Source organism: Loa loa (assembly GCF_000183805.2).
Source record: "Loa loa unplaced genomic scaffold supercont3.7, whole genome shotgun sequence".
Lineage (NCBI taxonomy): Eukaryota > Metazoa > Nematoda > Chromadorea > Rhabditida > Onchocercidae > Loa > Loa loa.
In genome coordinates, this window is record NW_018108187.1 from 751,925 (window position 1) to 765,183 (window position 13,259).

Genomic DNA, 13,259 nt, shown 5'->3' on the forward strand with positions numbered 1-13,259 from the left:
GATTACTGTATTTTAAAAACTTTTAAATATTACATATCTTTAGATATCCAGGAAATAATTAAGTGCTAAAGAATAATGTTCATTCAAGCACTGGATATTTGAATAGTGTTATAATACGGTCCTATCCAGGACCACGTTAGGAATTCACATAATACATATGTGATTTATAGACGATGCTATTTTCATTACTGCATTTAAAATTCAATTTTCATATAGCTCGATGTTGGAGTATTTACATAAATACGGTTGATAAATATGTATGTGTGTGTGTGTGTTTGTATCTGTGTATGTGTGTATGTGTGTTAGATATTGATGGCATAGGCGGTATGTTTGAAGTGTTTTATGAACCTTTCCCAGAGAGCCAGACATGTAGTATCCATTTGATCAGCCATATTCTGTTCCTGATATGTTTCTGTCATCGATGGTCCTTCAAGCTATAATCTCGCAAACCGTATTGATTGGCTAACAAAACCAAACAGATATAAAAAGCAGAATGAACCATTTTTCTTTAAATTTGATTAGTATTAAATTGTTTATTCAAATTATAACGAAGAGAATTGTATGGATCCTATTTCGCTTAATTTAGCTTTCCGTTTCTTTGTTTTTCCTCTGCCTCTCTCTCTCTCTCTCTCTCTTTTGAAGGATTGCAATGTAAAACTACAAATTCAACCATCATTTTAGTTTCATCATTAAAAATTAATGAAATTATTAAAGTCTATTCATTTACTTCCTACTTCCTTTACTTCCTCATTTATTTCCTTTCCACAACCATAACGTTTCGAATTTACAAATCAATTTGATTTGGAAGACTTCTTCCTCCTTAGTATATTTGTACCACAGAGTAATAGAATATGATTTTTGAGAGTGCATAAGCCATTGAGAATATATAGAAGTGATTGATGTAGCTCAAATTTAATTTGTACTTTCAAATTTAACTTTTCATATTATTTGCTGCTTCCATTCGTACTGCTAATGTTTTCAATATATTGTCAGCAAATATCAGCATTTCTTTTTTTTACTTGTCATCTTCATCATCCAATTTTTAATACATTGTTGCATGCTTTCTATCTCTTTTGCTACCCAATAATGAGCATTTTGCTTTCGGAAATTCTCAGTTCAATCATCATTGGTCATTGGCCATTGTAAAATTGTTATTCTTCTTTAATTTACTCTAATTTATTCCATTTCTTTGTTTTAGCTTCAAGTATGAAAATTTTAGTATTCCTTCCTTCTTTCTCATTCTTCTTTTTGTCCTTATTTTGAAATCCATGTCGCCAGACTATTCACCCTCTTACTTTGTGCTTTTTTCTAACTTTACATTTTGTTACTTTCTCTTCCAATGCTTGTTTTTAAAAATCTATCAGAGAGCTTTAAATTTGATTTGTGGCATTTCAAGTTTTCTGCATCTTCTTCAAGGCTTCAGAGGGAGTAAAAAATATTGCTCAGAGATTTATGAATCACTCGGTAAATCTATTTTAAAGCAACAGTTAACGAACTTTCGTGCGCAGTCAGACCCTCCTCTTTACAACAAATTCCTTCTCTCCCTTCTTTACCCTTTTTTTTTCGCATGTGCTAAGGAAACATCTGTTCAAAAAGTGAAACCAAATAATTATTGCCTCAAAAATTTCTTTGAAAAAAAAAATAATGAAGTGGATATTAGAACTGGAACATGATGACATTAGCCTATATTTTAAACTGTGATACAATAACAAAAAATGGACCACCATCCGATCCAACGGGTTTTGGTAATCAGAAACGCCGATCGTAGCAAAAACTGTGTAAGATTGCTGCCAACTCGTCGTCCACTTTTTTCCATCTTATTTTCGTCATATCATCGTATCTTCAAATTGAATATTATTCTGCTGTCACTATTTCATATAAAATCGTTTTCAGCCTTTTCCGGAACCTTTCTTCTCAAACTTTCCATCTCGATCTTTTATCTGTTTTCTTACTCATACTGTTTGCTTTGGAAAAATTGATTTGATTGAAATTCATTTCATCATATAGTATTCATGCTATTTCATTGTAAGTTAATTATTTCTATCTTCTCTCCTTCCTTATTATATATTGAAGATTGGAATAATAATGATTCGATTGTTTGAAATATATTTAGACGAAAGAAAATCGATTTGTTTTATCATCTTTTCAAGTGGGAAACTCTTAGTGAAAGAAATAACCGAACCGCTAAAGTTTCAGATCTTCTGTCTGTAAACATCTAGTTAGTTCTAACACCATGTATATTAATTCTCACACGAAAAAAGGACTCGTTCATAAACTTCTTTAATATGGCTACAATAAAGATGATATCCAGATGTCCAGATCAATTTGGTCCGGTTTAGTTCTTATATTTTCTTGCTTGCTCTCCCAGTCATTAAAATGACAATGCCATTGATGATTGGATACAGTCAATGAATAATGATTGATCACTTAATGGCCTGAAGAAACCCATTTTTCACTCCAGTAAATGACTACTGCTTTTGCATCTTTTCGATGATCCTTTCGCTACACTGTTTGCAATTTTGAACGGTGATCAAAGTATCTTCTCTATGATTGTAATTATTGTTCTCTCTCTTTCCCTCTCTTACTTTCTATCTCCTTCCTTCAATTTGAAAATGAGGAAAAAATACGACTAAAATAAGCAGACCAAACATAGCTGATTTTGTTTTTATGTTTCAAATGTGATAGTGATAAATGGATTGAGATAACTGGCGTAGAATACGTCACCTTGAACGTCAGTAGTTCGCCATCAGATTATCAAATCAGTAATTCATTGTTTATTATTATCTGTTTACATTTGCAAGGAATGTTGTTGTTATTAAGGTAAAAATGCAAATCTTTCAACGTCGGAAGTCTTTTACGTCTCTATTAACTTATGTATATTTGATAATAACACGTATAATTATTATAGGAAATCAATTTTCAACGGTAGCATATTTTATCGATACTGGAGAATGTTGAATGAGCAAATTAAACTGTTCATTCATTGATCTTTCCTATTTTCCAATTTTTATATTTGTTTTTTTTTCCGTAAATCAGTATTAGCCATAGAAGGTTTAATATAATGACACTTCTGGGTCACTAGGACTTTCTGTATGTTCCTCTCTTCTGATCTTCTAATTTATTACACAAACCACTAATAACAGCAACAGCAGTCACTTCCTCTCTAATTTCAAATTTTAAATTCCCTCATTCATGACTACTGCAGAGTGGTATAGGGTCAGCGTTGTTTCTTCCGCATTGCTTTCGTTTTTGACGTTCTAAGGTGTCACAGTTGCACTCTCGTTATTGAGATTATATTCATTTCTGATATTTATTTGTGCATAAATCACTCTTCATGTTCAAACTTCTCCACATATGTGAAATCATAGTGAAATTTGATTAGATCCCCCTGAAACTTCGATACTTTGAAAAAAACAAATAGAAAGTTTTGCTGATAAACAGTCCGTGAATTATTTGGATTAAAGTTGCGATTTTGAACATTTCTTTATTATTCACTTTCATATAAATTTATTCATTTATTTAACGTAGAACAAAAAGTGCATATTTTTAGAAATCTTTTTTAAATTTCATCGATATAAGAATGTAAGGTAAAATGATAAAATAAATTAAAATAGCGAGAAAATTCGTCTAACTGACTTAAACTTAAAAATGTTCCTTTTTAGTAGGTACAGCTATTGGTTTTATATTCGTACACATTTGAACACATTACAAATCTATTTTATTGAAAGAATAATCCCATTGCATAAATGGTGACACATTGGAGATCACATTGCGATTTTCTGTCATCTGATACCATCTGGTCTAGCTGTTGTTGATAGTAAATAGCAAATGGTGTTGTGTCTTCTTGGGCCAATCACACAAAACGATGAAGAAGAATTTGAATATCCCAAGAGACAATCTAATGCTATTTAATTGATTCATCTTATTCAATTATGTCACATTTTAGTATATTGAATAGTGTCAGTTTTCAAATTTCCCAAAATAAATATGCTTATCGGGCAATTTTTAGGATTGTCAATTTTTTCAGCATTTCGACATCTGCTGTTGCCTTTGAAATCGATCTTTTAAAGTCTAATTCATAATTTTTCAATTCCGATTGCTGATTTGAAATTTTGGAAGTATTCATGGGGTATTAATTGATTAATTCTGTAGCTAGGTAATAAGTAATAGTTTATACGTTGTATCAGAAGTATCAGCGACAGTATTCACTTGATAGTTTTAAGTACTTTTTAAATATCTTCAAATACTTCGATAGTTTTGATATTTCAACTACCTTTTGAAACCGAATGAAACTGAATAATGGCCATCCATTGGTTATTATCAGAAATTATCAGAAACTATTATCAGAAATTAAGTTTGAAATATAAAAGAAGTATCGGGTTTCCTTTATCCCTTCGTTAATTTATTTTTCTTCAGAAGGATTTTCTGGTGTTGTGAAATTGTTTATATTCGGATGGGATTCTTTTGCATTCACTTACTCAATTTTATTTTTCAGAAAGTAAATTGAAGGAATATTGAGAGGAAATTTAAGTAAAAAAAGTAATAACATTTTGTAATTCTGTTCAGAAGGGTCTTAACAGTCTAGACCTGTTGGCCAGTTGGCATATTTTTACTTTTCTATCGTTCAAACGACGTTTTAGAAATTCACAGAAGTTTGTTCTTACAAATTATGTATATTTGCACGTTTGTAGTGCATTTGTATCAGGCACGGTCGGTTTATCCTCCGGTTCGCCAAGCACCATCAAAAACCGGTGCCTGGCCGTATTCTTCCGTAAAAATTCCTAATTTTCTTCTCCTTTCTGCCTTTCGAGGACTTGTAGTAAGATATTGTTCGGTCGTCTTCTCTCTTTTTTTTTTTTGTTTCATAATCACTGTTGACAGAACAATTTTTATAATATTTAAGAGAAAATGACGAGAAATTTGAAGGAGGGAATTCAAATGAAATGGAAATAGGATTTTCTCCTCATCTTATTTCTGTTGGGTTAAAATTTTCGAACAATCAATTCTTCCTTTTTTATAGATTTCCGATGCTCATTTAATCCATTTTTATCTTTTCAAAAAATTTGTTCCTCGGTTAATTCCCTCCCTCTGTCTCTTTCTTTCCAAAAAAAAAAGAAAAAAGAAAAAAACATTGTTTGGAAATGTGTGATTTTGTCTAACCACATGCCGATAAAGCTACAGCGTTTAGGAAAATAAATCAAAAATATTGCTAATTTCTTGGATGAATGCATTTCCTTTCCCACGAAGTGCTAATTAGTTTGTTCTTTAAAAATTTCCAATTATTTCCTTTAGCTTTACTTTGAGCATTATTGATTGCTTTCAGTGGTAGTCTATCCATCCATTTACCAATTGATAACAACTAAAAGAAACAATTGTATTTCACAGTGTAGTTAGCATACATAGCGAAATAAAGTAAACTGAATTCTAGCATTAGCAGGAAACGAAAAGAGCTATTGTTAGCATTTAGACTGTTATTATAAACAAAGTTAGTGACGTAGAGTTTAGTCACAGCAGAATTAGATGTCGTCGTTTTGCTGCAACGAAAAAAAAAGGCCAATTTAATTAGAAATGATGAAACTGTTGATGAGATGTTATCGAAAGAAGTTGGATGAGGAGGTTTTCGAGCAGATTTTCATGCTGATAAAAATTCTAATTGAATAATAAAAGGAGTGAAAGAGAGCCAATAATGAATTTTGCTTGTCTGAGAACATTTAAGTTTATCCTCAAGGTCATATCTATTTCATATTTTAACTCATTTAATATTTGAAAAAGATACCTTCTCTATGTTTATCATACCTTTGCAATGGACATTTTTGTTTACTTTTTTTTGTTACAATTATCATTTTCAAACTTCTCACTGTTTTTTCTCCAACACATCGTACTGGAAAGTGTCCCGAATCAATAATTCAAATTTAAAATTCCATTTCAATTACTGACTGATGAAATAATGCTGGTAATTTATTCGTTTCTTTCATCAGATCAATCAGTTCATTTCAATTGAGGATGCTAAATAATGTTTCTTTCCTGGACGATATATCGAGATATACATTTTGCTTCTCCCAGTTCCTCGATTGACCATTTTGACCGTTAAAAGATTCAAAATATTTTGAAACAAATGTGTTTAAGGACATTTTAAAACTTTTATGAATAATTCGAAAAGTTGGAAAAAAATCTTTTCATTTTGTATTTTATGAAATTATCTCTTCTTCTAATTTTTCTTTATTTTTTTGTTTGTTTTTTATTGCTAGCGCCCTTTCAAATTGCTTTATTTTAAAATTAATTTCTTCTTCAATTTGCCGCTTCTCACCCGAGAGATTCTTAGTATGAAAATGTCAGTGCAATGGAAAATGAGTAAATTTGACTGACTTTCTTCATGGTTATTCAAAGGGGATTTTTCTTCAATTTCAAAATTCCAAAAAAAATTTGAAAATATTTAAATTCTTGGATATGATGATTGCATGAAGCATTCGTGCTTATTGTAAAACAAAAGATACGTTATTTTTGCATGACGCGATCGCTGTGCGAATTTTTACAAATATCTTTCTATCTTCGTAACGACCGGGGGAAGAGGAGAGGGTGAGGGAGAGGAAATAGATTCTGTGGTTTTAGGGGATGAACATATTTGGATTTCCTTTGCTGGACTTAACATTCCGGCCTTATACCGGCTGTTCTTTAGCTTTCCTGAATTAATATCCATTATCTAGCTTTTAAATATTGCGATTCTCGATAAATATTACATTTATTCAACACTTGTTTACGGCAAATAGGTCAATCCAAACCAAAGATAGGACCTACTCAACTCAAACTTTCCAAATATCGCACGAGATTTGTTTTCTTCTACGAAATTTAGCTTCATCATTCGTTTTAACAGTTTGGCATTTGTGTATTAAAGTGTAATTTAAGAAGAAAAGTTTCTTGAAATGGTCAGATGCCAGGTACATATACCGTTCATTGTCGTTACTTGAGCAATAGATACAGATGTAGCCATGCCTTCAAATACATCTGAAATGCTCAGATGTATTCAAAGTACAACTGAAGTTTCAGTTGTTTTTATGGTTTGTTTACTTAGTACTGATGTTTCAGAAAAAATTGGTTGATCAACTGGCTGAATTATTTAATAAGTTATAAAAAGCATCCGTACTTGAAAGTTGTTCTAATCGTAATTTTTTTGTTTCTTAAATCGAAATTCAACTACTTCGTTACAACTACTTTATTATCTTATTATAACTGCGTTTCACTTCTTTTTGAAGTATTAGAAAAGGCGTTGATCCTCTTGAATGTTGATTTATTTGTTTAAAGTAGCCCATTCGATTTGTTTACAATTACATACGCCTTACCTTTACATCTCTCGCCCTTCTGGCGTTTAAGCCTGTTATCCGGGCGTTTAAGCCTGTTATTTGTATTTATTAGCTTCCATAAGTTTATTTGTTGACTGTTATTTTCTGTTCACTCATTGCTATGACTGCTGTTATTTGTAAATATTTGATTTTATTTTAAACTGAAACTTTATTTCAGGTGTAAAAGAAGGAGCAAGGTGTATTTATTGCAATTATTTAAGTGGATTAATTGCTTTGGTAAACTGTTGCTTGAACTCGGTTAGAAAATAATCATTCTAACATTCTAATAGTATTACAAAAAGGTAGCGGTAGCGATGAACGATGATGTTTTCGTTGTTGTCAAATATGATTATAGTGCGCAAGAGGAAGGCGAGCTTACCATTAGGAAGAACGAAAGGCTTAAATTAATCGATGATACCAAAAATTGGTGGAAAGTAAGTATTTTTGAGAGAATATACTTTTTTAAAATTCATTTGGAGTAAGTAAGAAACGAAAAGTTTGACGCAATAAGTTCATTCGTTGTTATGGAGATTGTACATTTAGTTCTCTGAATATACAATTGTAGATTGTATATTCCAGATTGTATATTCAATTATCTTAAAACCTGTAATCATTCGGAAGATTACTTATGTTTGGCGTATCTTCCAGCAAGCGATGGTCGGTATAACTCCGGCCAGTGGAAAGCCAACTTGCGAAATAGTCGGCACACTGTGTTCTATCTTAGATATGATAAATGACCGGAAGAAAAAAAAACGTTTTCTTTTCCTAGTAGTGCAGTGCTAGCCTTAGACGAAGCTTTTGCTTCATCTCATTAATTTTTTTCATCTCATTAATTCTTTTGCATTTTATTGTTTATTTTTGCACACAGTCACTTGTTCATATTGCAAAAAAGCACAGTCTTTTTTATCCTCCTTAACCACGAACAATCTTTGCCATCATCTGTAAAGTATTCCAATCATGTAGGTTAATACTTTAACGATATAGTGTTTTAATCATATAGTACACCGATAGGTTGTAACTGATACACTGTTTTATTTATTGTATACTTTATCATATGACGTGTTCAACATTAAGTTACACAGTTTTGGATAAAGGCATCGAAGTCCTTTTTCATTCCGTGATTTCAGTCTTTGCAAATTCTATACATTTTTGAGATCATTTTTTTTAAACATTTAAAAATAAAAGGATTTTAACTACTAGAAAGGAAGCAGTTCAGTAAATCTGTCGCGTAACTTTTTCACATGTTTAAGGCATTTGAGTAAGTGTCAGAATCCAATCTTGTAAAAAAATAACGACTTGTTGAACGTTGCATAAATAAAATATTACAGGTTGTGAACGAAGAAGGCATTATTGGTTTTGTTCCATCGAATTATGTTCGTAAAGAATCTTTTGTGGAAAAAGCAAAAGGAACAATTAAGGGATTTGGCAAGACGAAATCGAAAAGCAAAACAAATGATTTCAGTCAGGTAAGTAAACGGTTATCGTTTAGTAATATGTGTTATAGCTTCGAGAAGTACAAAAACTTCCATTAGTTTGGTGCATTTTTCATTTTAGCATCCTTTTTTGGTTACCCTCAATTTCTCTTTGTTCAAAGAGTTGTTTTGATGCAAATATTTTGCAAGATTAACATTTATAAAATTAGTAGCGTATATTCGATTTTTATTTGGTGAAAAATGATGTAGCTAAAAATTTGGTTTCATTTATTTTAGTCCAGTGTGTTGCATCCCGAGGTACTCTAAAATCCTTTCGTACTTACAACGATTATAACATCGATCAGTGGTTTTTTTTTCTGAGTATTTTGCAGTTAAACAAAAATGAATGATCCTAATAACAGTTAATTCAGCGCTATGATAATTGTTCGAATTTCATTACAGGCTTCATCATCAGAGCTTATTATCAGTCGTCCAGCATTAGCCGCTGTCTCTGGGAATGGTAGTTTCGAAAATGGTTTCAGCAGATCAGTTAAAGTACTACTTGTTGTTTTTTGAAATTTTTGGTTTGACCTCAGTTTTTTTTTGTTTTGAATACTTTTCAGATAATCAAAACTATGGTGCAAATCGGCAAGAAGCTTTGAAATTCGGGTTGTGGTAGGATGCAAATTTTGTTGCATAGAGAGGATGAAATGAAATCGTTTATGTTTATTGGATTTTCCAAGTTTGAGTTTTTTAGGATACCATGGAATAGGGAAGAAAAACTTTTATGTTTATCTTCATGTGTATGCATTTATTTTTTACTAGACAAATGAATTTTTATCAGGTCGGTGGAGTGATGTCACAAGCTGTTGCAAAATATTCTTATGAACCACAGAGAGAAGATGAGTTGAGATTATGCAAAGGTGATGTTGTTACCGTTCTTGAGAAAAGCTCCGACGGCTGGTGGAAAGGAAAGGTAATTAATAGTCGACAGTGGAATGCATTTTAAATGGGTTGTGGTGAATTCTTCAAAATGGGCTTTTAAAATTATAGTTTTACTTGAAGTTATTTTTTTACTTTTTTTTTACTTTTTAGTGGAACAATCCATGCACGATTTTCTCTAATGGAGCTTTATTACATGTTATACTGTTCACTACATTAGTAATCCACAGTTTTGAGTGATATATTTTTTTCAAATTATTTTGTTTTATCATCTTTAAATCGATGTTGTGTAAGACACTGAGTACTGTTTTCATTTTTCATTATATGTAGCATATATTTTAAAGACTGGAAAGCTTTTTATCAACCATAATTTTTTCGAATATTTTGTATCATGAAAAGCACTAAATGGGGAAAAGATAACATTGACGAGAAAAAACAATTGCCTGTACACGAAGTGTTCTAGGGATTAAAACAGATATTTTATTTCAGTGCCGGGAACAAATGGGATGGTTTCCTTCGAATTATATTGACGAATCTCCTCCAAATACTTTTTCTACTCCAAAAAATAATATCGAAATAGGGAATGGTTTCAACAAGGTTTAAATTTTTTCTCTTTCTCTTTTTACAAAGTGAATTCGATTTATTAGTTTATATCTTTTCTGTGCGGAATATATTAAGTATTATGTATTTCAAACGGTGAGGAATTGTTTTGTAGCTCCACAATGGACTCATCATGTTGCCTTTGCAAAGGGTCCTTGAAGTAGTCGTTGCACTATATTCATTTGAAGCCCAAAATGCCGAAGAATTATCGTTCTACAAAGGTAAGCAGTGGAATGCATATGTCATGAACAATCTGCACTGAAATAAAAGTTATTCAGTTTGATGTTATTCACTTCGAAAGTATGTAATTTAGTACCTTTTTATGCAGTTTTAATGTTGAAAGAAAAACCTAGTAACAGACAGATAAGTGTTTGTTAATATTTGCGCAGTGTTAGAGTTGCGGATTCTGGTTAAGAATGGTGATGTTTTGGAGTGCGAATGATCTCGTCGGTGATTTCTTTATATGGAGAATTGTGTCTTTTAATTTATCTAAAAATTATATTTTATTGTCAGCCGTGCCTTATTTAATATTCTTTTGTAAACAGTAATTACGTTATTATCACCATTTGGTAAACTCTTAAAAAAAAACCACATCGTAATCAAGATTTGGCAAATGCTTTTTTTTAAGTCTTGGAGATTCCAAAACCAAAGAAATTAAAACATTTTCCAGGAGAGCATTTAGAAATCATAGATCATCCAGCCCATGATCCGGAATGGTGGAAAGCTCGTAATGAAAAGGGTTGCACGGGACTTGTGCCAACAAATTATATCGAAGTTAGCTGATCAACATTCTGTTTTAATCAATTTCTTTGTTACTTCTTGTTTTACTTACGTTTAGTTCTTAAAGATTATAGCGGTTAAATGTTTTCGTTCTAGGTAGTGGAGTCAAATCCTGATCCAAACGCGGATCATTTTGTTTCATCTACGTCAGATCGGAGATTGAAAACTTCATCCAGTAGCAACGGAATTACTCCAGCAATTAGAAATGGCAGGTTAGTTTTTAAGAGGAAGGTAAGGGTAGAGAAAAGAGATTGAAATAACTTAAATGGAATTTGTCCTTCAAAAAAAAAAAGCCATAAAGAGTGCAAGAAAAATCAAATTGCGAAGTTTTCATGGCATCTTCACTACTTTCTATTGCATCTTGTGTAATTTTTCGAAGATGTGCTTCTGATTTTTCTGGTTCGTAGCATTTTAATGTTTAAATTTGCAACATTCTTTCTGCATATTGGAAATAGAATGCTTTATTCTGCCTTTAATTCGTAAGTATGCTCCAATAAAGTATTTTATACGATGAAAAATTAAAAAAAATGTGCTGGTTGGTGGAATTCGAACTTTGCCGTAAAACCCCACCATCGTTTCTTTTCAATTGTGTATGGTTAACAATGAGTCTGATTTTTTTTTCAAATCATTTAATATGTATCAACTAATGTTTTTTAGTAAGAAGTTGAAAAAAGTTGACATAAGTTTATTGTAGCAATCCTCGACTTACTGGTCCTTATGCAAATCAACCATGGTACTATGGAAGATTATCACGTGACGAGACTGATGCATTACTAAATGCGCGTGGTGTAGATGGTGACTACTTGGTCAGGGACAGCGAAAGTAATGTAAGTAGGCTTTCATTTCTCAGTGAGGCATATGTGAATATATTGGAATGTCTTAATGTTTCCGTGGATGAAAAAAGTATCCATGAAGAAAATAATGATGAAAGTTTATACATTGGGGCAGCTAACAACAAATTTTGGAGAGGAATTCGAAAGAAGAAATATTTTATCATCTGTAGTATTCTCCTCCTCTAACATTTCCATTTGTCTTTTCATTTTAAAAAAATTTGAGTAAAAACACCATTATGTGACATAGATTTCATTGGCTACTCAAAATAATATTTTCAGCCGGGTGATTATTCGATTTCGTTGAAAGCTGCAGGTCGCAATAAGCATTTCTGGGTACAAGTGGATGTGGCGAATAAATCCTTTAAAATAGGCACTCGAACATTCGTAACTATGGACGATCTTTTGAAGCATTATATGGCAAGTCCAATTTATACAAATGATAAGACCAGTGAACGACTGTTTCTGATCAAACCGCTGCCAAGATGAACGGACGCTCCTACATATATATATATGTAGCGGAGTCATCTAATGTTAACGGGTGCTTTCAGAATCATAATGCTTGCCAAGTTAATTGTTTTTTGAAATATTTCTTTGTCTCGACATTCCCTCCTCTCTTCCAAAACCTTCTATTTAGTGAAAGTTTTTATAATTTTAAAAGTTTTTTTGTCAAACTTTCAGTAACTCCTGCCATAAGTTGAAGAAATTAGCCTGACTGCCAAGATTGTTTTGTTATATGTAGTTCAGGAAAAGCTTTGATTTATCTTGGAAGAAGACTGAAATTATGGTTTAGATTGTAAAGTCAATATGATTTATGGATTAGATTCTAAGGTCAAAACGAATTAAAACATCTATTTTTCGTTTTGATTTTTATGATGTTTCCTGACATAATTATTTGTTACCGAATGATTACGCTTCTTTGTGTTTCAAATTTTCGCAATTTATAATAATATTCTAAACTGAGATCCTATGAAGTGAATCAGTTTATTAGGTTGTGGAGGAAAAATGAAATCCTTCACAGTGTTCCGCCAAGCTTTTTTTAGATGTACATAATTTTTCGTTTAGTTATAGTAAATTCTCATCCTGCTTGAGAATATCCTTTCTGTATGATAATCAAAAATTTTTAAAAATTAAATTTTCAAGTATTCGGTAATGTTTTTGTTGACGCTGTTTACAAAAAACATTATCCAGTTAGTTTGTAAAAATTGCAATAATGCAAATTTCACGGAGTTTGTCAGACAATTACTTCGCTGCATTATATTACCATGAGTGAATTGGTAACACTTTATGCTTTTCTGTAAAATTAGAAATAGAAGTGTTGAAAGCCATATTCGTTACTGTATTTGTTGACAATGAAG

General features: G+C 31.6%; 1 protein-coding gene across 1 annotated transcript; it reads left to right on the forward strand.

Moving 5' to 3' along the window:
- Positions 1 to 7,593: 7,593 nt before the first annotated feature.
- On the forward strand, positions 7,594 to 12,446 carry LOAG_01825 (hypothetical protein). The gene is made up of 10 exons (XM_003137363.2): positions 7,594 to 7,771; positions 8,666 to 8,803; positions 9,212 to 9,304; positions 9,594 to 9,725; positions 10,181 to 10,288; positions 10,407 to 10,512; positions 10,962 to 11,065; positions 11,168 to 11,283; positions 11,766 to 11,898; positions 12,184 to 12,446. The coding sequence occupies exons 1-10, from the start codon at positions 7,652 to 7,654 to the stop codon at positions 12,388 to 12,390; spliced, it is 1,257 nt and encodes a 418-aa protein (XP_003137411.1). The 5' UTR covers positions 7,594 to 7,651; the 3' UTR covers positions 12,391 to 12,446.
- Positions 12,447 to 13,259: the final 813 nt, after the last annotated feature.